The 25,399-nt window shown below is 41.9% G+C and overlaps 1 protein-coding gene across 1 annotated transcript; it reads left to right on the plus strand.

Moving 5' to 3' along the window:
* The first annotated feature begins 1,443 nt into the window (after positions 1-1,443).
* LOC126494743 (endogenous retrovirus group K member 25 Env polyprotein-like) lies at positions 1,444-19,170 on the plus strand. Its single transcript, XM_050132154.1, has 4 exons — positions 1,444-2,209; positions 7,240-9,183; positions 16,819-16,965; positions 18,963-19,170. The coding sequence occupies exons 2-4, from the start codon at positions 7,241-7,243 to the stop codon at positions 19,168-19,170; spliced, it is 2,298 nt and encodes a 765-aa protein (XP_049988111.1). The 5' UTR covers positions 1,444-2,209; position 7,240.
* The last annotated feature ends 6,229 nt before the right edge of the window (positions 19,171-25,399 follow it).

A 25,399-nucleotide genomic window follows, 5' to 3' on the forward strand; every position in this document is an offset into this window, starting at 1 on the left:
TTTCAAACTCAACTCTTGAGTCTCAGCCCCAGAGGTTCAGATAATCTAGGGTAGGACCTGACAATTTGCAGTTTTAATCAGCTTACAAGTGGTGCTGGCCTTTGGAACAGTACATTAAGTGCTCACTGATTTGGGTGTATTAAAGAAAGAGAAAAATCTGTCTGTGATGCTGTGATGGTTTCAGGTGAGAGCTTTGAGTGAACTGACAAATCAGTGTTCGTTTCCCAAACCCTCTAGTGTTGTGATTCTGTTTATCCCAGCACAAAGACTCGGATGTTAATGATTCTCAGCTGTAGGTTCTCAGATATTCAAACTCAAAATGATTACAAAGCTACTTTCAGGCCATCCTAGGAATTTCATCATTAGGTAGAAATAATTCATTGGAAAAATACATACCAAGAAATTTCTCAGGCTCTGGCTCATGTTTCTCATCAGCTCCCAGCACACTAATAATTACTTTTCTCTATTTGCAGCATCTTGCTTTTCAGAACCATTCCCTTCTAAAGTTTGTTTGAAAGCATACTCTTTCCCTCCTCTAAAATCCACAAATTTAGAAGAAGCTCAAGGTGATATTGTCTTCCCACTCTTTTATTTTTTTAAGCCTTTCATACTTTTTTTTTTTTTTTTACCAATCGTTGCTAGCTTCCCTAAAGAGCTGGAGGAGATTAATATTCTACAAAAGCTAATTTATGATCAGCCACCTCCATTGAGATGACCTTCCTGACTCACTCTCTGACTCATGCTCGCCTCAGAATACTCATAATAAAATCTCTCCTTTAAACACAAAGTCTTATGGAGAAACTCCAAGATCTTCACACATTTAGCAATTAATCTTGCAGCCAGGTAGGAAAAAAGCAAATATAGACTGTTTACAGAGCAGTAAATATGGAGATCAAGTTCCAGTTTCTGGATTGCCTTGAATTTGGCTCTGTTGACCCTTTGCCTTTCACATCCCCTTAGTTCCTACAGTCAGAGATAAGGCTGACTCCTCCTTAATTACAGGTCTTAAGAAACTTAAAATTCGAGATGTTCTGGATCCAAGTAGGGTGATGATGATGATGATGATGACGACAATGAGTTTAGAAAACATGCCATTATATTAATGCCTGAACCTTGATGTTTTAGGAGGTCATTAGTCTAAATAATGACCTTCTGTGATGGGACTCACATATCCCTCTCATTTCCCAGTTGTGTAATCTACGAGAAGGTGCTAACTTGCCTGCATTACAGCTACTGGGAGTAAAGCTAGCATTAGAGGCCCATCAAGGTTTCTTAATTCAGAGATGCCCTAACCAAATAAAACCAAACCAAGTCTAACAAAAATACCCAACAAATGGAAAATGGGTGACAAGTGGTACACTGGATTCAGGGTTGTTTTGTTTTATGTGACTTTGACTTAAATCTTGTATCCCTGAAAGAACCTGAGGCAACATATTTTTTTGCCACGTCCACAGCAGTGACTGCCGTGTAGTGACAAAATGCCTCTGCGCTGGCTTTCGCCTGCTGAAGGATTGGGGTTAGAGCTTCCTGGAGTGAAGCCCCAGGTGGTCCCCTGGCAATCAGTGGTCAAGATAGGACCTGATGCCTTAGGCAGATCTCGTATCTGGAAATGGCCTTGAGAGCGAGCCCTCCTGGCACCCTGCATGATCTTTCTCTGTATTTCTTATCTTTCCTGTTTTCAGCTGACTGCTCACCAAGAAATCAAAGTATGTCCTTGGCTCGGCCCCACCGTTAACTGAAGCATGCCCCACGCCACATGAGCCTTAGAAACTTTATTAATAATAAAACAGAAGAATAAAAGACTATATAGACAAAAGCTAGACCCAGGACTCTGAGAACTAGTCCCCCACAGTAGAATATGGTTAGTGGTGTGAGACAGAATTCTAAGAGACAAAACTAAAAGTCCTTGCCAACACCTTGAGCACGTAGAAGGAGTTCTATTTTGATTATGCTTAGCCTTGATTTATGTCTGGAACCCTGAATGGGGTGATGCAGTGAGCCTGCCAAGTTCTTTGATCTGTTTTGTACATAAACTGAAGCTTTGCAGAAGTAAAATTGCAGCAGATTTTCACTACCAGTGTGTCTGTCTGTCATTCCCTTGCGTCGTATCCTGGCTATCCTATCCTTCACCCTGTTCTCCCGTGGATAGTGGTCTCCAAGAGGGACGGTCCGCGGCAGGTGGCGCTCGGAACAGGGACGTGAAGGATAGGTAAGCTTTTCCCCCTTCTCTTTTTCTTTCCAATAGTCAGGAACGACTCTCACCAGGACGCTGCAGGTTCGCCGGTAAAGGATCACCGGTTAAGTGTGAGTAATCTAAGTATAAGGGAACCATGGGGCAACATATGACTAAGAGCGATAAAATGATGGTAATTATGCTGCGGCGACAGTTAGCCAAAGCAGGATTTCAGGTCGCAGAAGACGACATGGTAACTTTTACCAAGTTCCTGAAAAAGGTCAGCCCTTGGTTCACGGAGGAAGGGACCTTATCGCTAGATGAATGGAAGCGTGTGGGTAAGGAAATGAGGCGCTATGTGCGTGAGAATGGGGAAAAAACTTTACCTACCTATGCTTATCAAATATGGTTTCAGATCCGAGAACTGCTGTCGGAAATTTCCCCCTTTGAAGGCTTGTGTCGTGACACTGCCTCTGAAACGGGAGCTGCTTCTCCTATCTATAGTGAAGTTGGGGAAGAGGAGGGGGACGTGGAAGAAAAGAGACCATTAAAACCTTCTGCTCCCCCCTTCGCCTCATCTCATCAGCCCTTAGCAAGGAATGATCTTGATGGCGACTGGGGTCTGGATGATCAGCAGGAGGAAACAGAATGGGAGGATGATTTTAGAGACCACACTGATCCTCCAGTAAGGGCAGCAATTGGGAATATCACAAAAGGAAAACCTGTTCCAAAGCCACGCAGCCGCCCCCTACCTCCTGTAGGTTTTCAGGGAGCGCTGGCTGAGGCACGTAAAACAGGTGATACTTCCTTGGGGATATTTCCTGTTACAGAAATTGGAGATAACGATGAGCCCATATGGGAGCCTATGCCCCTTAAAACTCTTAAAGAATTGCAAAGTGCTGTTAAAAGTCTGGGGCCTTCTGCCCCCTATACCTTACAGGTTTTGGATATGGTCGCAAGCCTTTGGCTCACTCCTCATGACTGGATGCAAACTGCCAAAGCCACATTAAGTCCAGGAGATTACATTCTCTGGCGTACTGAATATGAAGATAAATGTAAAGATTCTATAGTTCAATCTATAAAGAAGAGAGGCCCTAAGCCAACAATGTCCATGTTGATGGGCACAGATGACTATGCTCTTCCCCAAGATCAGGTAAAAATCCCACGTGATATATTGACAATAATAACTGGTAATGCCGTTTTGGCATGGCGCAAGCTCCCACCTCCCGGAACCAAGGGTGGAGCATTGGCTAGCATTAGGCAAAAGAATGAAGAATCCTATCAGGACTTTATTTCCAGGTTAGAGGAGGCAGTCACCAGAATGCTGCCTCCTTCGGAAGGAACAGATATGCTATTGAAACAATTAGCATGGGAAAATGCCAATGCTCTTTGTCAAGATCTTATTCGACCTCTAAGACAGACAGGGACATTAAATGATTATATTAAAGCATGTATGGATGCCTCACCAGCGGTCGTTCAAGGAATGGCCTATGCAGCTGCAATGAAAGGACAGAGATTTAGCGCCTATGTAAAAAAGACATATGGAGGGGGTGCAAAAGGCATCACCACTCCTACTTGTTATAATTGTGGAAAACCTGGGCACATTCAAAGGGATTGCAAGAAATCCAAAAGCTCAGGACGAAAAAGTTTACCGGGCATATGTCCTCGGTGCAAAAAGGGAAAACATTGGAGTAATGAGTGTAACTCAAAATATCATAAAGATGGTTCACCTCTCACTAAAGAAGGAGAGGAAGAACCTAAAGAGTCAAAAAACTAGAACAGGGGTGTTCTCCTAACCCGACACCCAAGGGAGAAGAAGGTTCTCCGTCCCAGGGCATGTTAAACCCTGAGGCATCAGAATTCACTATTCATGATTTGCCTAGAGCTACTCCAGGAAGTGCTGGACTAGATCTAGCAAGCTCAGAGGACTTGCTCCTCTCCAAATGGGATGGAGTGGCCTTAGTTCCTACTAAGGTTTCTGGGACACTCCTCCCTCAGACAGTGGGACTAATCATAGGGCGAAGCTCTAACTACCAGAAGAACTTTGAGGTTCTTCCAGGAATAATTGATGCAGATACCCAAAATGACATTAAAGTGATGCTTCGGCCCTTGGCTGAAACTATACAAATACACAAAGGACAACGTATAGCACAGTTATTGCTATTACCATACATTAATTTACCCAATAAAATATTAAAAGAACAAAGAGGTGAAGGGCAGTTTGGATCTACTGAAGGGATCTTCTGGGTTAAGGAACTCAATGAGAGACCATTTAAAACTATTAAAATAAATGGTAAAAAGATAAGGGGTCTCATGGATACTGGGGCTGACAGGACATGTATTTCTAGCAGGGACTGGCCAAACTCTTGGCCGATACATAAGACGGGATCATCTTTGCTTGGATTGGGATCAGCCTCAGGAGTTATGCAAAGTTCCATGATTCTTAAGTGGGAAGATGAAGGAAAAACAGGACATATCCAACCATATGTTTTACCCTCCTTACCATTCACACTCTGGGGGAGAGATTTGCTGGATTCCATGAATGTTAAACTGGTTACTTCAGATAACCTTAATGAGCAGTATTTTACATAGGGGCCACTGCGGAAAAATTATATGCAGATAAAATAGAATGGCTGACTCAAGAGCCGGTTTGGGTGAGTCAGTGGCCCCTAACAGAAGAAAAAATACAGGCTCTTGAGCAGCTGGTGCAAGAACAACTAAACAAGGGTCATATAGTAGAATCCAACAGTCCCTGGAATACTCCTGTATTTGTTATAAAGAAAAAGTCGGGAAAATGGAGATTGTTACAGGATCTCCGAGCCGTAAATGCAGTCATGAAGGATATGGGGCCCTTGCAACCTGGGCTTCCATCACCAGTAGCCATACCTCAAGAATGGAAGATTATTATTATAGATTTGCAGGATTGCTTTTTTACCATTTCCTTGCATCCTGAAGATAGTGAACGTTTTGCCTTTAGTGTACCTTCAGTGAATTTTAGGCAGCCTTTTAAAAGATATCAATGGGTCACCTTGCCTCAAGGGATGAAGAATTCTCCAACATTGTGTCAGAAATTCGTAGCTCAGGCCCTGCAGGAGGTCAGGCAGGAATTTAAGGAAGCCTATATAATGCATTACATGGATGATATCCTTCTGGCTCATCCAGAACAAAGGACAGTTGAAAAAATTTTAACACAAGCCATTTATAAATTAACCCAGTATGGACTTGTTATTGCCCCTGATAAAGTTCAGCGTGACAGACCATTGAGCTACTTAGGACAAACTATAGGCACTAATTATATTAGTTCACAAAAATTGTCAATTCGAAGAGATAAATTGAAAACATTAAATGATTTTCAAAGGCTGTTAGGAGATATCAATTGGCTAAGACCTTATTTAAAAATTACCACTGGGACTTTAAGCCCTCTTTATTCTATACTTCATGGGGACGCAAATCCTAAGTCGCCTAGGCAATTAACCCAAGAAGCATTAAATGCATTACATATTGTTGAGGAAGCCATTGCCTGTGCCAGGGTTCACCAAATAAATTATCAAGATAGATGGGGCCTGCTGGTGTTTCCAACCGCTTATACTCCCACTGCCTGTTTGTGGCAACACGGAGTATTGGAATGGTTACATTTACCACATACTCAGGCAAAAATGTTGGCTGACTTTCCTTATTTGTGCTCCCTTTTAATTATAAAAGGTAGAATTAGATCTAGAGAACTATTTGGACGAGAGCCACATTTTATAATAACTCCTTATAAGAAGGCTCAAGTAGACTTATTATTACAAAATAATGAAGATTGGATTTTGGCTTTACAAAATTATACAGGTCAGATAGAATATCACTACCCCAAACATCCTCTCATAGAATTTGCTAAGACCGTGGAAATTGTGTTTCCTATCTGGTATTCATCAGAACCTCTAGATCAAGCGATATTAATCTTCACAGATGGTTCTTCCACTGGAAGGGCTGCAGTTTATACATATCATCATGGCTCATACTGGGAAGAAGGAGAGCAGACTTCTGCCCAGCAGACTGAAATAAGAGCAGTAATTTTAGCCTTCATGACATTTCAGCAGCCTTTTAATTTATACACAGATTCTAAATATGTAGTTAATTTGTTTCCAGCATTGGAAACTGCCCTTTTGTCAGGGAAATCACCTATATTACCTTTGTTACAAAGATTACAAATGCTTGTACACCAAAGGAAAGAGAAGTTTTTCATAGGCCACATACGTGGTCATTCAGGTCTTCCAGGCCCTCTAGCACAGGGAAATACTATGGCTGATTTATTAACTCGGTCTCAAGGTGTCTTTTCAATGCAAGAAGCACAAGAGAGTCATGCCTTACATCATCAGAATGCAAAGGCTTTGAAACAAATGTTTCATATTACCAGAGAACAAGCTAGGCAAATAGTAAAGCAATGCCAGCATTGCCCAGTTGCCTACCATCCCTTAAAAATGGGAGTGAACCCTAGAGGTTTAAAGGCTAATGTTATTTGGCAAATGGATGTGACTCATGTTCCATCCTTTGGAAAATTGTGTTATGTCCATGTGGTCATAGACACTTATTCTCATTTCATACATGCTTCAGCCCGAACAGGGGAAGCTGTAAAAGATGTGATTCAGCATCTTATTCAGAGTTTTCAAGTAATGGGTATTCCCTCACAGATCAAGACAGATAATGGGCCAGCATATACTGCCAAAGCATTTGAGCAGTTTTGTATGCAGTGGCATATTCAACATGTCACAGGAATCCCTTACAATCCACAAGGACAAGGGATTATTGAAAGGGCCCATCAAACCTTGAAGATGCAAATACAGAGGCTACAGCAAGCCAACAAGTATTATACTCCTCATCATGTGTTGTCACACAGTTTATTTACATTAAATCATTTAAATATAAATGATCAACAAAATAGTGCTGCAATAAGGCACTGGAACAAGGATAGAAGACAATCTCCATTGCCACTAGTAATGTGGAAAGATCTCCTTTCCGGCCTCTGGAAGGGGCCGGATGTTCTAATCACCTCGGGACGAGGGTATGCTTGTGTGTTTCCACAGAATGCCGACTCCCCCATCTGGATCCCAGATCGCCTCATCCGACCTGCTGTTGCAAAGCAGAAGAAGGAAAAGACGGTGGCGGAAGCAGAAAAAGCAGCTCCAGCAGCAAATGAAGAAAATGAAACTAAGCCGGCCCACGGCAGAAATAACATGGACGAAGATTCGTCATCTGACACGAGAAGCGAAACAGCTGCTCACTGAACAAGGAAAATCCCTGACAGCGTCTATGTATTTCCTCGCCTTTTTGGCCATTATCTCTGCTCCCCAAAGGGTGGAGGGAGTTTCCTACTGGGCGTATGTCCCGAATCCCCCTATCTTGCAACCCGTGGGGTGGTTAGATCCTGAGCCTTTGAAAGTGTTAACCAATGATTCAGTGAGAATGGGTGGTGCTCAGGATTCTGACGCACGAACTGGTTTGTCCTCTCTTATAACCTTTGAGGGAAGGGCAGACTCGCTTCCGATCTGCATTTCGCTTCAAGGGAGAGTGCCTTCGGGTTGCCTGAGTACACGCTACAGTACTTTTCTCACTGACGGGCCAGACAAAGAGAATGCAGGTAGGAGATGGATGTGGGAGATTCAGATGCAGACCTTGGGAAATCCTAATTATCATGACAACTTTACGAAAGTTCATGATCTACCTATAGATCCCTGTATAGGAAAATATAGAGACAAGAATCAATTTTGGGACTCTTCTTTGTCTAAGTTTCCTACATGGCTAGCTTGTGGCTTTTCGGATTCTGCGATGTGGGTTAGGCCTGTTGATTATGATTATGAGATATGGGACTATTCAAATTCTAATTCAGGGGTTAAAAGGAGCAATGGCAAAGGACTTTATGAAGATTACATTGATACCCATAAAGACAAGTACCACAATTATGCGTGGACTGGATTAGGAGAGCCACTTAGGCGATGGTTTTCTCCAGGATTTGTAGAACCCTACTGGTTTGCAAAACATGAAAATAAGACAAGGAAACATACTGATCTTTTTAGACTGGTTGCTGCAGCCAATATGTTTCTGGAAAAGAAGCCCAATCATACAAAATCTGAACCTGTCGGACTGAAAGCCTGTATAGCATATCCTAATGCATTGCTGTTAGCTCAGGCAACTTTTGTGAATATTTCTCAGGAAGGGAAGTCGTATAAAATAGTTTGTCATTCCTGTAAATTGACCAATTGTATAACATCGGCAGAACAAAAAGAGTTAGGTACTATGATCATTGTTAGACGCCCTCCTTTTGTGATGTTGCCTGTAGATTTGGGGAATGATCCCTGGTATGATAATTCTGCTATGCAGGTTTTAAACACTCTAAATGAGTTGATTAGGCCAAAGCGATTTGTAGCAGTATTAATTTTGGGAATTACAACATTAATTTCTATATTAACCACCTTTGCTATGGCTACTACAGCCCTGGTGCAGGAAATTCATACTGCCCATTATGTGAATGCTTTGAATAAAAATATTACTTCAGCATTATTAGAACAAGAAGCTATAGATAAGAAGTTGGAAGCAAAATTAAATGTGCTAGAGGAAGTAGTGCTCGTTCTTGGTCAGGACATTGCTAATTTAAAAACAACTCTATCAACACGTTGTCACGATGATTTTAAATCAATCTGTGTCACACCACTACCTTATAACACTTCACAGCCATGGGATAAAGTTAAGGCTCACCTACAGGGATTGTGGCGGGATAACGATATTACTCATGATCTAGCCGCATTACAAAAGGATATTTCTGCTATGAGTCAATCTCATTTACAATTAGGGGGACTGCAAGATTTGGCTTCGCAATTGGAACGTGGACTTAAGAGCCTTAATCCCTTAGATTGGGTGCAGTACTTTGTATTCATTGGAGTAATTATACTCTTGATAGTATTGGTCATCTTTTTATTCCCCTGTCTCTTAAAGTGCTTATTTTCTTCATTACAGGCAGTGAAACAGGAGGTGTTCGAGCTTCATTTTAAAAATAAAAAAGGGAGACCTGCCACGTCCACAGCAGTGACTGCCGTGTAGTGACAAAATGCCTCTGCGCTGGCTTTCGCCTGCTGAAGGATTGGGGTTAGAGCTTCCTGGAGCGAAGCCCCAGGTGGTCCCCTGGCAATCAGTGGTCAAGATAGGACCTGATGCCTTAGGCAGATCTCGTATCTGGAAATGGCCTTGAGAGCGAGCCCTCCTGGCACCCTGCATGATCTTTCTCTGTATTTCTTATCTTTCCTGTTTTCAGCTGACTGCTCACCAAGAAATCAAAGTATGTCCTTGGCTCGGCCCCACCGTTCTTTAAGCAGTCCTTGAGGAACTGAAGCATGCCCCACGCCACATGAGCCTTAGAAACTTTATTAATAATAAAACAGAAGAATAAAAGACTATATAGACAAAAGCTAGACCCAGGACTCTGAGAACTAGTCCCCCACGGTAGAATATGGTTAGTGGTGTGAGACAGAATTCTAAGAGACAAAACTAAAAGTCCTTGCCAACACCTTGAGCACGTAGAAGGAGTTCTATTTTGATTATGCTTAGCCTTGATTTATGTCTGGAACCCTGAATGGGGTGATGCAGTGAGCCTGCCAAGTTCTTTGATCTGTTTTGTACATAAACTGAAGCTTTGCAGAAGTAAAATTGCAGCAGATTTTCACTACCAGTGTGTCTGTCTGTCATTCCCTTGCGTCGTATCCTGGCTATCCTATCCTTCACCCTGTTCTCCCGTGGATAGTGGTCTCCAAGAGGGACGGTCCGCGGCATTTTTTTAAAGAAAAAATCCTATGCATATCAAGCATATTCTAGTTCCTTTAAGCTTTTAAATTAGCAATTATATTCTATCCACAGTGTGTTATATTTCTGTGTTATATAATTCTGCACATTTATATATTACACATTATGCAACAGACACATAATATATTATTATTTATCTAAATAATACATGTTGTGGTTTGGGTAACCATCACCCAAAGCATCATGTGTTTAAGGATTGATCTTCATGGTGGTGCTACTGGAGGTAGTGGGGCCTTTAGGATCTGGAGTCTGGTGATACTGCCTTAAGTCATTGAGGCTATGCTCTCTCTTGCTCTTCTATTCACTGTCCCCTGGCTTGTGATATAAGCACCTTTTCCTCTGCTGTGTAGATAATGTGATTCCTCAAAACAGATTCAGTTTAATGGCCTGGAGCCTCCTCAGTCAAGAGCCAAGACAATCCTTTCCTCTTTTTTATCTTCTGTCTTAGTCAGTGTTCTATCACTGTGAAGAGACACCATGGTAATAGCAACTCTTATAAATGGAAACATTTAATTGGGACTTGCTTACATTTTCAAAGACTTAGTCCACTTTTATCATAGCAGGGAGCATGATGGTACATAGGCAAACATGGCACTGGAGAAGTAGCTGAGAGTTCTATATCCACAGGCAGCAGGAAGAGAGATAATCACTAGACCTGGCTTGGGCTTCTGAAACCTCAAAGCTCATCCTCAGGCACAATCCAACAAGGCCATACTTCTGGTCTTTTCAAATAGGGCTACTCCCTAAGCATTAAATATACGAGCCTTTGCGGGCCATTCCTATTCAAACCACTGCACTCCCTGGAACCTACATTACAATGCAAAATTGCATTTAGGTCAACTTCAAAAATAGACTATATGTCTCAACCCTGCTTACAAGCCCAAAGCTCAAAGTCTCTTCTGAGATTCCTGGCGATCTCTGAACTGTAATCCACTGTAAAATCCAAAAAGCATATCACATATTTCCAAGATACAGTGACACAGAATATGCATCACCATTCCAAAAGGGAGGAAAGGGAGTATAGTGAGGAAACACTGGATCAAAGCAAGACTAAAAGCCAGCTGGGCAAACTTCAAAGTCTGCATCTCCGTGTCTGATGTCAAAACACTCTTCAGATCTGCATTTTGTTTCAGCTTTCTTGAGGGCAGCACACTTCTATCTCTTGGGTTGATTCCATTCCCTGCGAGCAGCTTTCCTCTTCAGGTACCCCACAGTTCAGGCATCTCCAAAACCATCTTGAGGTCACAGCTCTCTCTGGGCCTCTATGCAAGGATAAATACCCTTGATGTACACCTTGCCTCCAAGGATTTTCTTAGTCCTGGGGCGGGGGAGGTGGATTCTATAACCCTCTCTTGTATCCTTGTCCCTAAAGCCAGCAGCATGTAGCTGAAGCTGCCAAGTTCTGCTATTTGTTAGGGCTGGATCATGCACTCTCCCCCTTGTTAAATTATATCTGCATCCACTCTCTGTTTTTGACCATTTACTTCAGTGGGTAAGCCTTTCTTTAGTTCCTTTTCACAACTTGGAAGCTTAGCTGGGTGGAGTCTTTCTTTAATCCTTTTATCTCCTGATTACAGACTGAGTCCAGTATACTTCCTGGTACTCATTTCATCCTCAAACTGTACATTTTGCACTATCCTTTGGACTTTTTAAACCTCAAAGCTCACCTACAGTGACAAAATTCCTTCAACAAGACCACACCTCCTAATTCTTTCAAATATTGCTACTCTCCAAGCATTCAAATATATGAGCCTATATTATCCAAACCACCATTTTTAGTTTCTCAAGAATTTTGCTACTTCAAACCACCACATCACTTAGTTCCTCAAGTATTCTGTTACAGTAATGGAAAGATGACTAATATGACACATTACAGTGATCAAAACATATTATAGATGTTGATAATTTAATACATATAGGTTTTGAAACATATTTACTAAGATATAATTCATACACCAGAAAATGTGCTAAAGCATATAATTCAATCGTGCTTAGTAAGGTAACAGCATGTTCAGCCATCCCTAGTGTCTAGTCCCAGAGCTTTCATCATTACCTTCAATAAACTACTACATACATTGACAGTTACTCCTCAGCTCCTTCCCTCCCTTCTTATTCCATTACCTGATGCGACTTTTCTCCTGATTATGACCAAATATCCACCATAAAGCAATTTAAAAGAAGAAAAGTTTTCTTTGGATTAGGGTTTTTAGGAAATAATAGTCCCTTGAGGCAGAGAAGGGATAATAAGTAATAAAGCATTGGAAGCTGTTCATATTGAATCCACAGTCAGGAAGTAGAGAGAGATGAATTCCAATGCCTAGATCACCTTTCTGCTCAGCTTGCAACCCAGTCCATGGGATTCAGTGTGGGTCGTCCCCATGAAGTTAAATCTCCATATAGACAATCTTAAGGAGACATGCAGAGATCTGAATCCTAGATGATTCTCAGCCTAGTCAAGTTGGCAATGAAGATTAGCCATAATGCCTGGCAACCACTAATTTACCTTATGTCCCAACGAAGTTGCCTGTTCTCCTTTAAATAAAAATACAACATTTTGTCTTTTGTCATGGGCCTTTAGATTTAAAGGGCTTTTAAAAAGTAACCTACATTTTCAAATGAAATAATACAGAATTCCATTTTATGGACAAATTCTTATATGGAATATGTGGCATTTTATTATCAGTTGATGGACATATGGCTTGCTTTCACTCTGTGATCATAATAAAGGCGCTATCAGCATCCATGTTCAAGTTTCTCTATGAACATGTCTTTACTTTTCTATGTAGTCATGGAAGGCAGGTATAGCATATTTAATTTTTAAACAACTGTTAGACGATTTTTCAAAAATGTTTGTATCAGTTGACAATCTGAGCAGTACATGATGGTCCTAATTCTTTCACCTTACCAACATTTGCTTAGTCCTATAAGGGATGTAAAATGGTATTGCACTGCCATTTTGATGTATGTCTATGTAATGTCTGGTGATGTCCAATGATACTTGATAAAAATGTCATTATGACAGTTACTTCAGTGAAACCTACTGACAATTGCCATAGCAACAAATTTGCCTTCATTAATATTGTTCTATCCTCACTTTTCAAAAGCTGACTTCTGTTTGAGTATGTGTAAGGACATTACTTTGACCCGAGTGATTTCTTTTTTTTTAAGCAGAGTCCCACTGCATTGTCCAGGCTGGCCTTAAACACTTGATCCTCTCATTCCAGCCTTCCGAGTGATGGATTAATTGTGTGACACTGTACTGGGCTCTGCTCCAAGTGATTTGAGAAGCTATCTCATAAGTGGTTGGATACTTTTATTGCAGAAAGCACAGCTTTTTGCAAGTGTCCAGTAACACCTTCTGTGATACAGAAACAGCACTTGGGAGGAAGGGTAACTTAATGCTCTAGAGGGTGAGAAGGGAGTGTGCTGGGGGCAGAGAAAGCAGAAGTTTGCAGAGATGCTGCTATGTCAGAGACTCCACACACATCTCAGGACTCGAGGAGGGTGTGCTCCAACAGGACCATGGATGTCAGCTCTGGGACACTGAGGCGTAATTGGTAGAGATGGAGAACCATTGGGCTAGGCCCTTCCCTTAAAATCAGTACCCTATAAATATCAGGACTCTAATTACTAGGCACTTGAATGGGACTTGGTTCCTGCTCTGGCCATGAATGGAGACTTGAAATCATAAATAGCCTGGAAAGTTATTACTTGATAATTATTTAAAACTGGATTCCTCATGGTACAGATTACTGCTGTGTCTACAGGTCCAATAACAGGAAAGGGGGTGTGGGAAGTCCACAGATGGACTGATCAGGAATTTGACTAAATGTGTGGGCTGAGCAACACATGTTAATAGATGACAGAATATTGAAGTGTTTTCTTTCTCAACATCAAACCTACAGGCTGGATAAGAATCATCACTTAAAAATGATAGAGCTGCTTATCAATATTCCTCAGTGTGTATTTTAAAGCAACAGCATTAATCTTCTTGGGAAATGGTTTTCAGGTTTTGGTTAATATCTGTTTGTGTTTTGAAAGTTCTCCTTAAAAACAAAATAAGAGAGTATTTACAAATTCCTGAGCTGTTTTTTTTTTTTCTTCCACATCAGAGTCATGATTCTCTTGTTCCTAGTAACTAATGGCTTCAGTCCTAGGTCTCTTTCTCCTTAAATTGTCCTGTAGCTGAGCAAGAGGCTTATAATTTTCTTTGTATGTATTTGAAATTGAATGGTTAATTAAATTACACACTATCTTCTAAATTGAGTGGACATCTAAGAGATGTTTCCAAGGACTTTTAAGGGGATATTAAAAATAAATTATGCATTGAATACCCAAAGCCCCTGCAATTATTTTACAGGAGCACTTTATTGGAGGCACAAACCCTTGCAGTATGGAAAGTACTACAGAGAATGGGCTGGACAGCAGCAGAGTATCTGTGTAAGAGTGCAATAATGGCTCTGTAAGAATGCAGCCTAAAGAATTAGTTTCTCCAGGCAATGCCATGCTAAGGTCAAGAACAAACCTGGGCTATGATGCCAGAGAACAACTCTCCCAGAAAGAGATGCCTCACAGTTTTAGAAACTTATTTCACAGCAAAATACACAGTTATGGCTTCTGGGTTTTGTTTAATTTTTCCTATAAATTATAATATCCACCTCAGCAAAGGCAGAAAAACTAAGCTTTTCTGGCCCAAACTATAAACAATCTCATTTCGCCTTACTAGTTTCTAATTTACTAGCTCTTTGGTAAGTTGTTAACCAGACACCTAAGTTTCCTATTGCTTTTGTTTTTTTTACCCAAAGGAAGAGCCCAGTACTATTAGCGAAGGAAGAAATGTGGAGAGTAATGGGGATAGTAAGGAGGGATGAATACTGTTGAGATTGGATAAATCATTTTCTGCAGAGGCTCAAGGGTTTGAACACTTTATGCATAGCATTTTAGGAAGGCCGTGAAATCTTTAGGAGGTGAAGCCTAGTTTGAGAAAGTGGGTTCTGTGGGATAATGCTCTTGTACACTGTAAAGATTTGTCACTCATATTGGTTAAACACTGATTGGTCAGTAGCCAGGCCAAAAGTATAGGCAGGCCAACCAGAGTAGGAGAATTATGAGAAGAGAAAGGGCAGAGATGTGTTTGCAAGCCAGACACAGAAGAAGCAAGATGAGAATGCCTAACTTAGAAAAGGTACCAAGTTTAGGTATGTGGCTAAACATAGATAGGAATTATGGGTTAACTTAAGTTGTAAAGAGCTAGTCAGTTTGTTATATAAACATCTGTGTGTTTATTTGGGACTGAATGGCTGCAGGACCGGGTGGGACAGAAACTTCTGCCTACAAGTGGGATTCTATTGTGTGGGTATTGACCTTCTTAACCCATCCCACTTTGAGCCTGAGCTCTCTGTTTCCTGATGCACAGATGTGTAAGGAATTATAGAATATTTCCAATTGCACACTCCATTGCCATGAACTCCACCATGGCTTGTACCATTTCAAAGAACAAGTCAAATTCAAACTTTCCTCCCTTAAGTTGCTGCTGTTGGGTAGTTTGTCACAGCAGCTAGAAAAGTACCATGGTGGTCTGTGGTGTTGCACTGTAGCATCTCCATAGAGTGGAGTGGATGAAGACATTTGAAGGAAAACAATACCAGACTCCGAGGTAAGGTCAAAGAGAAGACCCTACCCGAGATTGACAGCAGTGCATAGGTTATCTGAATTACCCTGAGGAATGATAAGATGACGGGAGGATCTCCAAGTCTCTGCTGTATATACTGTCCAAAGCCATTTGGGGAACATAGGGGGTAGGCAAGAACTTACTGAGACATAAACCTTTCTTTTATCCCAGTTAAACAGGGAGTTGCAATAGTCAGCTACAATTTGATTTTTTTTCTTTTGAAGATTAAAGCAGAATGCCATATTTATAATCGGTAGAATTTTTGGAAGCAGAACCAGCCTGACAACTTGAGTTAAAAAATCCTCCCTCCCTTTGATCTCTGTGTTCTTGGGAAGAATCAAGCAGGCGTGAGTCAGCTGAACACCTGCGACTGCTGCAAGACCTGCTGGCTGAGCTAAGTCTCCAATGACAGAAACTCTCCCCTTGTCATCCATCAGGGATCCTCTAGGCGGAGAATGTAAAACCAGGGGTACTGTAATAGGGCAGAGCCCAGAACACAGGAGCTAATCACAGAGCCCTCTACCTTGTCAGAGGTGGTATGGGGGATGGATGAAGGCACTGTACGGTTTCATGTTGTATGGCCTGAAGAATATTATTTCATCCTCTCCTTATTTTTATTCTATAATTTGTAAGTGAGGAAATAACAGAACATCCTATAATATCATGGTGGTAATTAAATGAGATTTTATATTCAAAGCTTTAGAACAGATCTGTATAGTCCCTGAAAAGAAATTGTCAGGTTAAACACGTTTGTGAATGTCTTGACTTTGAAATGCTCTCAGAGCCTGATAAGTTCTTCTTAAACATCATCAGCATCAGCATCGTCAGCATCACCACCACCATGTCATTTACTGTTACATGCCTGAGAGTACTGGACAAATAGGACCAACAGCAGCTGTTCCTAACACATGCCCGCAACATCAGAAATCTTTTTACAAAGATTATAAAAAGTGCAAGAGAAGTCTAACATAAGGTATTCACTATCTTTTTGTAAAAAACAAACAAAAAACTAGTTGTTTAAAAAAATGAGTTGTGCACTTGATATTTTAAAACAGTCCAGGGAATATCCAGTTTCAAGAACAGGTAGCTGGGTTCGGGGTTCAAAACCATCAGGATAATTGCAATTCCTTTTTCCTCTCAGTTGTGCTACTGCTCTGTCTTCCCGTTCCCAGGACCCACAGATCCTGTCTGTCATCATCACAGGATGGCTCCAATGGCTTTCAGAGCAACATTCTTCTCGCTTCCCATCTGCTGAAGAAGAATGGGCACATACGTTCCAGCATTCCCCGTGAGTGTCTCAGTGCTTACTTCCATTAATCTAGCATACGTTACATGCTTAGGCCTATACCAATTAAGTTGTGCCATGCCAAGGAAATGTGCTGTCCTAGGTCACATGAGGCTGGGAAGAAGTCCCACCCTAGAGAACAGAGTAAGGGGATGACCTGGTTGTTTTCCTGTTGGCTTGACAAAAACTAGAATTTTCTGGGAAGGCAAACCTCAGTTGTGAACATATCTCCATCAAATTGTTTTTCAGCAAGTTTGTAGTGTGTTTTCTTGACTAATGATTTATGTGGGTGGTTCCAGCCTAGGACAGGTGCTGCCACCCCTGGACAGGTGGTCCTGAGCTGTATAAGAAAGTTGAACATGCCACAAGAAACAGCTTTGCCCCATGCCTCTGTGTCAGCTACTAATCCCTAGGTTTTTTTGAGTTCTTTCTCTGACTTTCCTCAGGGATGGGGTGTAACCCGAAAACTGGAAGCCGACGTAACTTTTTTCTCACCAAGTTGCTTTTGATCACAGCAATGGAAACCCCAATGAAGACAGGTAAAAAGGGACATTTACTCTCTTGCTTTGCATCCTGCCTCATGGAAAGTCTCTTCTTGAAACCCAGACCTGAAAATTTCTAAGAGTCCAATGTAGGGATAAGTCCCACCCCTTAGGGGGCGTGTTTGCCTCAGGCTAAAGTTCTCCTATAAAATTGGTGAGCGTGCTCCCAGCGTCCTCTTCTGCTTTCCTGGTCTCCGCGGGAACAGTGGTTCTGTAAGTCTATTCCTCCATTAAAGCTGTCTATATTTTGACAATCTGTCTGCATTCGCTTACGCCTTTACAGTCCAAAAATTTTCTAAGTTTGCAAATCTCATCAGAACGATGACTGCAGTAGAAGCTAAGAGCGGAAACATCTCTTGGGGAAGGAGATACTGGCTACCCGTCAAACCATCGCTTGCAGCCATCCAGTAACTACTAGTCTGTGAAACACTGCCTTGTCTCTGTGCACACAGGGCAGTATTTCCCATTAACGACCATATTCCTAGTGGAAAGGCAAGTCATTCAAGTTCTGCATCATGCTATGTGTAATATACCTCCTGCTTTGTTTATTCATTATGACAGAACCAACATCCTCAGAAAACCATGACTTAGGTCTAAGGTCAGCTAGGTTCCTCTGGATACCACGGTCACAGAAAAGTGCCTCTGGTTACAAGTGGGCAGACTTTATCACTCACAAGTATGATGCCTGGTCTGGGAAGATTTTAACTAGGGGTTTTTGACTGGCATGTTCTCCACTTCCACACAAACACACTCATGCCAGCCATGGGTTTCTTCCCAAGATAAAATTACATGACCAGTTTTGCTGCCACATTTTATTGATTATCAGTGAAATAACTAAGCCCCTAATAGGCTCAAAAAAAAAAAATGGAAACACAAGCTCTACCTTCAGGAGGAGAATAAAATCATGTGTGAAACTCTTAAAATTATCCTGAAGATGGCAAACAAGATTTGCCTTTCAATGTTATTACAAACCATGATCCACATCTCCGTGTGAAATAGCACTTTAGAGACTGTCTTGGTCGTGTTGCTCCAATTCTGACCTGCTCTTGATGGAAAGACTGTTCATGAGGGGAGATTATCATGATATACAGGAAAACTGGTTTCTTCAGGGATCATGTGCTGGAAAAGAGGCTTAGCTAGCCCATGCAAATGCAATGGCCTCCATCTGGTCAGGCTGACCTATTTTGAATAGCTGTGATCCCTTTTAGCACTGGAGATACTGCAATCCTTCAGGGTGTGAGGCAGCTTAGGCGCGCGCTATGGCAACAGCTAGAGTTGTGAAAGACATTCGCTTTACTACGAATTTAGTCATAACCACGAGGCACTCCGAAGGGACTGTGATACAGTCTAATATTATCACCTGCAGTTTGTCCTCAAGGCGAGCTCCGGTGTTAATGGTAAACTCTGACAGGCTCAAGTGCCAGGTAAAGTGGAAATACACCAACATCTATTACACAGAGCTCAGCACTCTACCCTTAGGGACCACTCAGTCCCTGTGGCAATTACCAAGTGCGTTAACTCAGAAAGCGGGGAGACAGCGAAATGGAATGCACCACCACAAAGTCGGCTAGAGAAGCCTGCTTCTCGGGTGTCTGTGCAGGTGCGGGAGAGCGGAGGCTGCAGGAGGGAGAGTGAGAAAGGCCCAACACCTTTTACTGAATCTTAAACACCTTTGATGTGATGGAGCAGTAAAACTGCACATTATCATACTGACTTGTTAGAAGGTGGGTTTTACTGAGTAAAGAACACGACGTAAAATTATAAAATCAGCAAAGACACTGGTGGCCTGTTACCTCTTAGTGAATTCTGCGAATTCTCGTCTTTCCTGGTGATTTTACTGGCACTAATTCTGGCAGCACTAACTCTTGGGCCTTTTTCTCAAGGTTAAAGACTCTACCCGATTAAAAAGCAAATATGTTTTAATGTTTGGTCACTGTGTTCACTCAGCAAACACTCAAGCTTCATGTACTGAGCGTCAACATCATATAAGGGCTGTCCTTGATCATTGGTCTACATACATGAACAAGACAGTTGCGACATTGATGTGTGGAACCTAAGGTTTAACATGTCTTTCTGGAAGAGTTGCAATGGTAGAGTGCAAACCTATTCTGTCCATTTCTATCACAAAGCCAGCGGTGAGGGGTGGGGTGGGAAAAAACTTTGTGACATTTATGCTTCTTACTAAGTTAAAGTTTAGTTGGAGGCTTCTCCACCTCCTCAGGGACTTTTATATATTATGTGTAGAAAAAGTAGATGATACAAGGGTAGCTACATATAGCAAATAGTTCTGAAAGCCTGGAATTACTTACATTATGTTAGAAAAAAAATCTCCAAACTTTCCCAAAGCACATGGCCAATATGTAGTTCTTTATCAATGTATGCTTTTAGTTTGGGAAGGGAAATGGACTAGACTTATTAATGTGGGAGATGCTCCAAGTGAAAGACTAACATAGGCAGTGTGGAGGAGCGAGGAAGCCTTGAGTAAACATGTAAAGACCAAAAGAAGCCTCAAATAAATATGAACCGTAAACATGGGCACAGCCATGTCAAAAACAGACACAAATGTCTCAGTCCCGTGGGCATGGTAAATTCTTCCCTGTAAGAATCAGGCTTAGAACTGCAGAGTGTTCCTTCGGTTTGTGTGGGAATGTTAGTAGTGTGAGCTAAAACTAGCAACTACAGCTTCCTCCTTTTGAATGTCTACATCTGAGACTGCTCCCCTACAGAGATTTCCCACCCCCCCCCCCACACCACAACTAGCTATCTCTCTTTTCTGTGCACTATATGGGAAACATGCTGAGTTTATTGGCTGTTGCAGAGTTTGTGCTGCTCCATCATGGGGAGCACAGCCTGCCTGATCCCAGCTTTCCTGTCTGTATGTCATTTTTTTTTCATTCCCTTATTGTTAAGCCATGGAGGATGCAGTGGGACAGACAGAACCCAGTGCCAATTCAAATACTAAATTCTTATTGATTTGAGCAATAGCACCATCAATAAAGCACAGTGACTCCCTTGTAAATTCTGCACACACGGGGCAGGGGGAGGTAGATAACAGTGCCAACAAACAGGCTCTGCAATAGCAGAGTGTGATCTGAAACACAGAAGAGGAAGGGTGCAGGAAGGTGACAGAAGCACCTCATCTTTTAGGTAAGCTACGCCCAACAGAGTTTTCAGAGGAGCTGCGATTTAGACCCTATCCACTGTACAAAAATGGGCCACACAAACATCTATAAAAGCAAGGTATAAGATAAAAAGAACAGCAGGAGTAGAGTCAGAGATCCAGTAGGCCATACTGAATCCCAGAGAGACAAGGGACAGAGTGACCTGCAAAAGTACACGCCCACTCTGTGTTGAGCCATCAATTGTGGCTTGTTCCTAGAAGGAAATGACTCAGTTACTTAAAGAGAATTATGTACACCTCAGAGCCAGCCCACGGATCAAACATTGAAAATATAGGTAAATACCTTTGACTTCAGCTAAAAGCTGAGCTGAGCACGTCCAATCAAATACCATGAAGAGACATGGAGAGACAGAAACAGGGAGAGTCTGGCAAGTTTTGGCTAGTGAAGGATGCGATTTTAGAGGGTCAGGTCGCCCCTTTTTGTGAGATGAAGATGGAGGGTAACTGTTTCTTAGTTCAGGTTGCTGTTGTAAAAATGCACAGCAAGATCGGATTAGTGTGCTATTGACAGAAGTGCCTAGTATTTTTAGATAAGCTATTTACAACAGTCTAAAATCACCAGCACATCAATGTAAGGCTTAACCACATAGTGTGTGCAGATGGAGTTAAATACACGGGGCGGGAGTGGGGAGAGAGGGAGATTGGGAGGAAGGGAGATAATTCGGCATAGCCTGTTCTGTTCTGAGGCAGGCATGTGCAAATCATAATTCTTCGGGTGTATCATTCTATCGCGGAGCCATAATAAGTAGAAATCTCAGCATCACTTAATTCGCACTCCCAACCCTAACCTGATGCCAAGATCTTCTCTTTAACTCCTGGAGTTGGTCCAGGGATTCATGATTCTGTAATATTTATCTAGCTAGGGTCAAGCCAGTTTGCTCTCCATGATCTGCAAGGTCAACAGACTTTTCATTTTTTTTCTGAGTTGTCATGGGTAAAGGATAGGTTGGACATGGTTTTTATGTTTATTTGTTATAAGTCATGTGGGTTTCTACCCATTTCTCTGTGATATCTGGTCTACATTCCCAATCTATCTGACTTCTCTTTATGTGCACTTGCTCCTTCTCAGGAGTGAACACTACTGTACTCCTTTTATCTCTGCCTTCATATGGTCTACACTGTCTCATCCAGGGTATTCGGAAGACCCTTGTAGTTCTTGGACATGCAAGAATTAGAATAGAGAGGTTTTATAGATATCACCCATCTTGGAGCCAGACCTGTTTTTTTCTTGGTTTCTTCTTTCCCTCTGTGGCTTTTCTAAGTGTCTTCTGTTTCTCAGTCTAGAGACAGTATTCAGCTCATTTTTGGGCTCTGGTAAACTTCAGCCAAGTTCCTCATTTTTTGGGGGGGGGTTGCATATCTAGACTACACTATCAAAACTCCTCTTCAGCCAGCTGTGGCTATGTGAGTATTCAACAGACTATGCCCCCTGAACTTGCTCATGGCCTTTCTTCAATTTCCGTCTTTCACTATACATGTGTCTAATGGAAGGGAATTTAATAAACTGGGATAGCATGTCAGAGATTAAGACATCTGGGTCTTACCAACCAAAATCATCTTCATTGGATGCTATATGAATTAGAACCAATGTTTTATAATGCCAGGCTACTGCAAGGCAGAAGTTGTTGACTGTCATCTTCACAATTATGCCTTAGGTAGCATTCTTTGACAGGAGAAATTTGGTGCATGAAATTCCCTTGAGTTTTTGGGTCAGCCAGCACTGACTTGTTAGAACCAGCTTTCGCAAACGGGCCCCAATACCAAAGCTGTCACCTGCATAGGACACTTTTGTGCTATGAACATGTGGTTCTAGACATCAAGTCAGCAAGGAGAAGCAGGAGGGTTATTAGCTAGCATATTTGTCTCAGATTTTCTACGTGGCTTTCTTGGAACATTTATTTCTTTAGATTCTGACAAGATAGGGTAGAGTTTTATCAGGCTATAGTAAGGTGTTCAGTTGCACAATGGAATTCACTGTGAGGTTAGTACCAGATGATAGGAGTTTTAGAGTACAGAAACAATGGAAAAAGATGGTAGAGACGTTGCTAAGAGATGGTCCAAGGTAGCAGCAAGCAGTTGGATCAGATGTCTGCCTTCCAGGTAGTAGGACTGCTTCAGTATTCACGATTGCTCAGCTTCCTGAGGCACATGGTACAAGGAAATGGAAAGATGTGGAGAAGTGTTATGACAGGCTGGGAAAGGGAGATTAAAATGGAAGATTCAGTGAGTCCTTGGGACCAGCAGTGCCCTGAGGTTTGTGGGCACATACCCAGCTGCTATACATGTAGTGGATTTTATCCCCAAGGAATAAACCAGCTGCTGCTTTATTTCCTTGTTGACTTTTGTGCTGCACCCAGGGAGTCTTGGTAACTGTCAACAGAGATTTAGAACACTAATAAAGGGTTAGGTGCCCATGTGGTTGGTTCTGCTTTTATGAAAATCTACAGTGTTCATGGCTGGATAGCTGGTATGAGGGACTTCAGCCACAAAGGATGGTGGGGAGCTGGCAGAGGCCAGGATCAGGGCGTGGGGTGAGAGAAAAAGGAAGCTGAATGCTGACTTTCCCCCTGCCTCAATACTATGTTTAGAGCTCAGAGTTTTGGTTATAATAGATGTTTGAGTAAGTGTTGGTTTCTATAGGAGCAAGGATACCCCCACAGGGACCTAAATTGATGCCCAGCAGATCACATTCCCTACACTTCCCCAACCAGAAAAACCTATAGCAATGATTAACTAATACAGGGAGATAAAAAGTCATCTCCCTTTCCTTGAGGTGGGACCACATTGTGACTTATACTGTAGTGTCTTTCCCAAATGAAAACACTTTTAGATCTTATCGGAGTGAAGAAGGACGCTTAAAAGAAATCCCACGCTAGCTCAGAATTGAGTATAATAGAGGGTTATTTATTTAGAGGTAGACTCACAGATCACAATTCTCTGCTGGGCTAGAGAACAGCAACCGAATCCTGCGGGGGCGGGGGGGGGGCACTTTACATTGGCATAAATAGTGTGAGAGGCCACGCCCAAGTGGGCAGGTAACTTAAAGGCTACTGGTGGTAGGAATTCCTACATCACTTAAGCACACATCTTCACATGACTTCTTTCCCTACAGTTCCTGTTCTTTTTCCCCTGTTAGATGCTTGTTTAGGTGCCCTTTGTCAATGAATCACGTATTCCTGGTTTTCCCTGTCTTGGGTTCTATTTCTCGGGAATATGACTCAGCTGGCAGCAGGAGGGCTTGGCTTTGAAGCTGGAAGCCCTAAGAAATGTATGTTCAGGGAATATTCTTTCTTGTGTCTGGAGAAAATGGCAGGAAGAGAGTCAGAGAGTATGTTGAGAAGCAAGTATCATTCCCAAGGGAAATAAGTGGACTAAGGATGGGCATTAGCGCTGTAAGCTCTAGTACAATCAGGGCAGAGAGGAGGAGAACCAGATCCTCCATTGCTAGAACCAGGGCCAGCAAATCCAGGGTAGGAAGCACTGTGACATTTTTGCTACTGTGAGCTCATGTCTGACTCATTTGATACTTGGTCTGTTTGTGGTGAGGCTTACACAGTTATTAGTCATAAGAGGCTAGAGAATTAATCTTCATAACAGAGACTTGGTTTCTTTATCTCCAACACAGTAAGTAGCATGCACTAAAGAAATAGCAAGCATTTTACTATACGATTATCATTATAAACCATAGTAATGGTTTTTTTCTTATGTAGATTAGACCTGAATTTCATTTTTTCCTATTATTTATTTTTATTTTTTTTTATTTTTAAAGCAATCTTATTTATATACCAATCCCAGTTCCCTCTCCCTTCCTGCCTCCCACTACTCCTACTTTCCCCCTCCCCAACCCCCATCCACAACTCAAAACAGGTGAGGCCTCCCATGGGGCGTCAACAAAATCTATCACAACACTTCATGCAGGACCAAGCCCCCATCCCCCTACACCACATATGGGCTAAGCAAGGTATAGCTCCATAGGGAATGGGTTCCAAAAAAGCTGGTTTCTGCACTAGGAATAAATGCTGGTTCAACTGCTAGTAGTCTTACAAACTGCCCAGGCCACACAACTGTCACTCACATTCAGATGGCCTAGTTCAGTCACATGCAGGTTCCATAGATGTCAGTCCGGAGTCAGTGAGCTCCCACGTGCTTGGGTCAGCTGTTTCTGTGGGTTTCCCCATCATGGTCTTGACCCCTTTGCTCATAGTATCGCTCCTCCCTCTCTATGACTGGACACCAGGAGCCCAGCCGTGTGTCTAGACAGATTGCCTGACCTTTGAACAGTTGTGCTTGCAGAAGAGAGGGTGGTTGAATAAATACTGAAAACTCACTCTCTATAAATGAAATGAAAGATTTGCTAATTCAGGCATATTTTGTCCATATATCTTGGTTTCTTTACTGAACTAATGGAAATCTTGAGAAAGAATTTTCCACAATCTATTTTTTAACTCTATCATTTTCTTTCATACCTTCCAAGCAAAAGAGAGCCAGCACATATAAGTTACCCAAGGCAAACCATAGCTTGATAAAGGGAAAATAATTTTTAAAAAAGGTAGAGAAGACTATACATTTACATTTCCAGGGTATATGCTGATTCCCAGCTTCAACTCTCTCAGTACTCTCCTAGAACGACTCATAATTTATCTACTTACATCTTGTAGGAAATTGTCAGTTTTAAGATCAGAGTATGGCAATTCATTGGTTTGTCCTGTAGAAA

The sequence above is a fragment of the Alexandromys fortis genome, unplaced genomic scaffold (assembly GCF_014885135.2).
Source record: "Alexandromys fortis isolate MF-2015 unplaced genomic scaffold, M_Fortis_MF-2015_v1.1 scaffold_6, whole genome shotgun sequence".
NCBI lineage: Eukaryota > Metazoa > Chordata > Mammalia > Rodentia > Cricetidae > Alexandromys > Alexandromys fortis.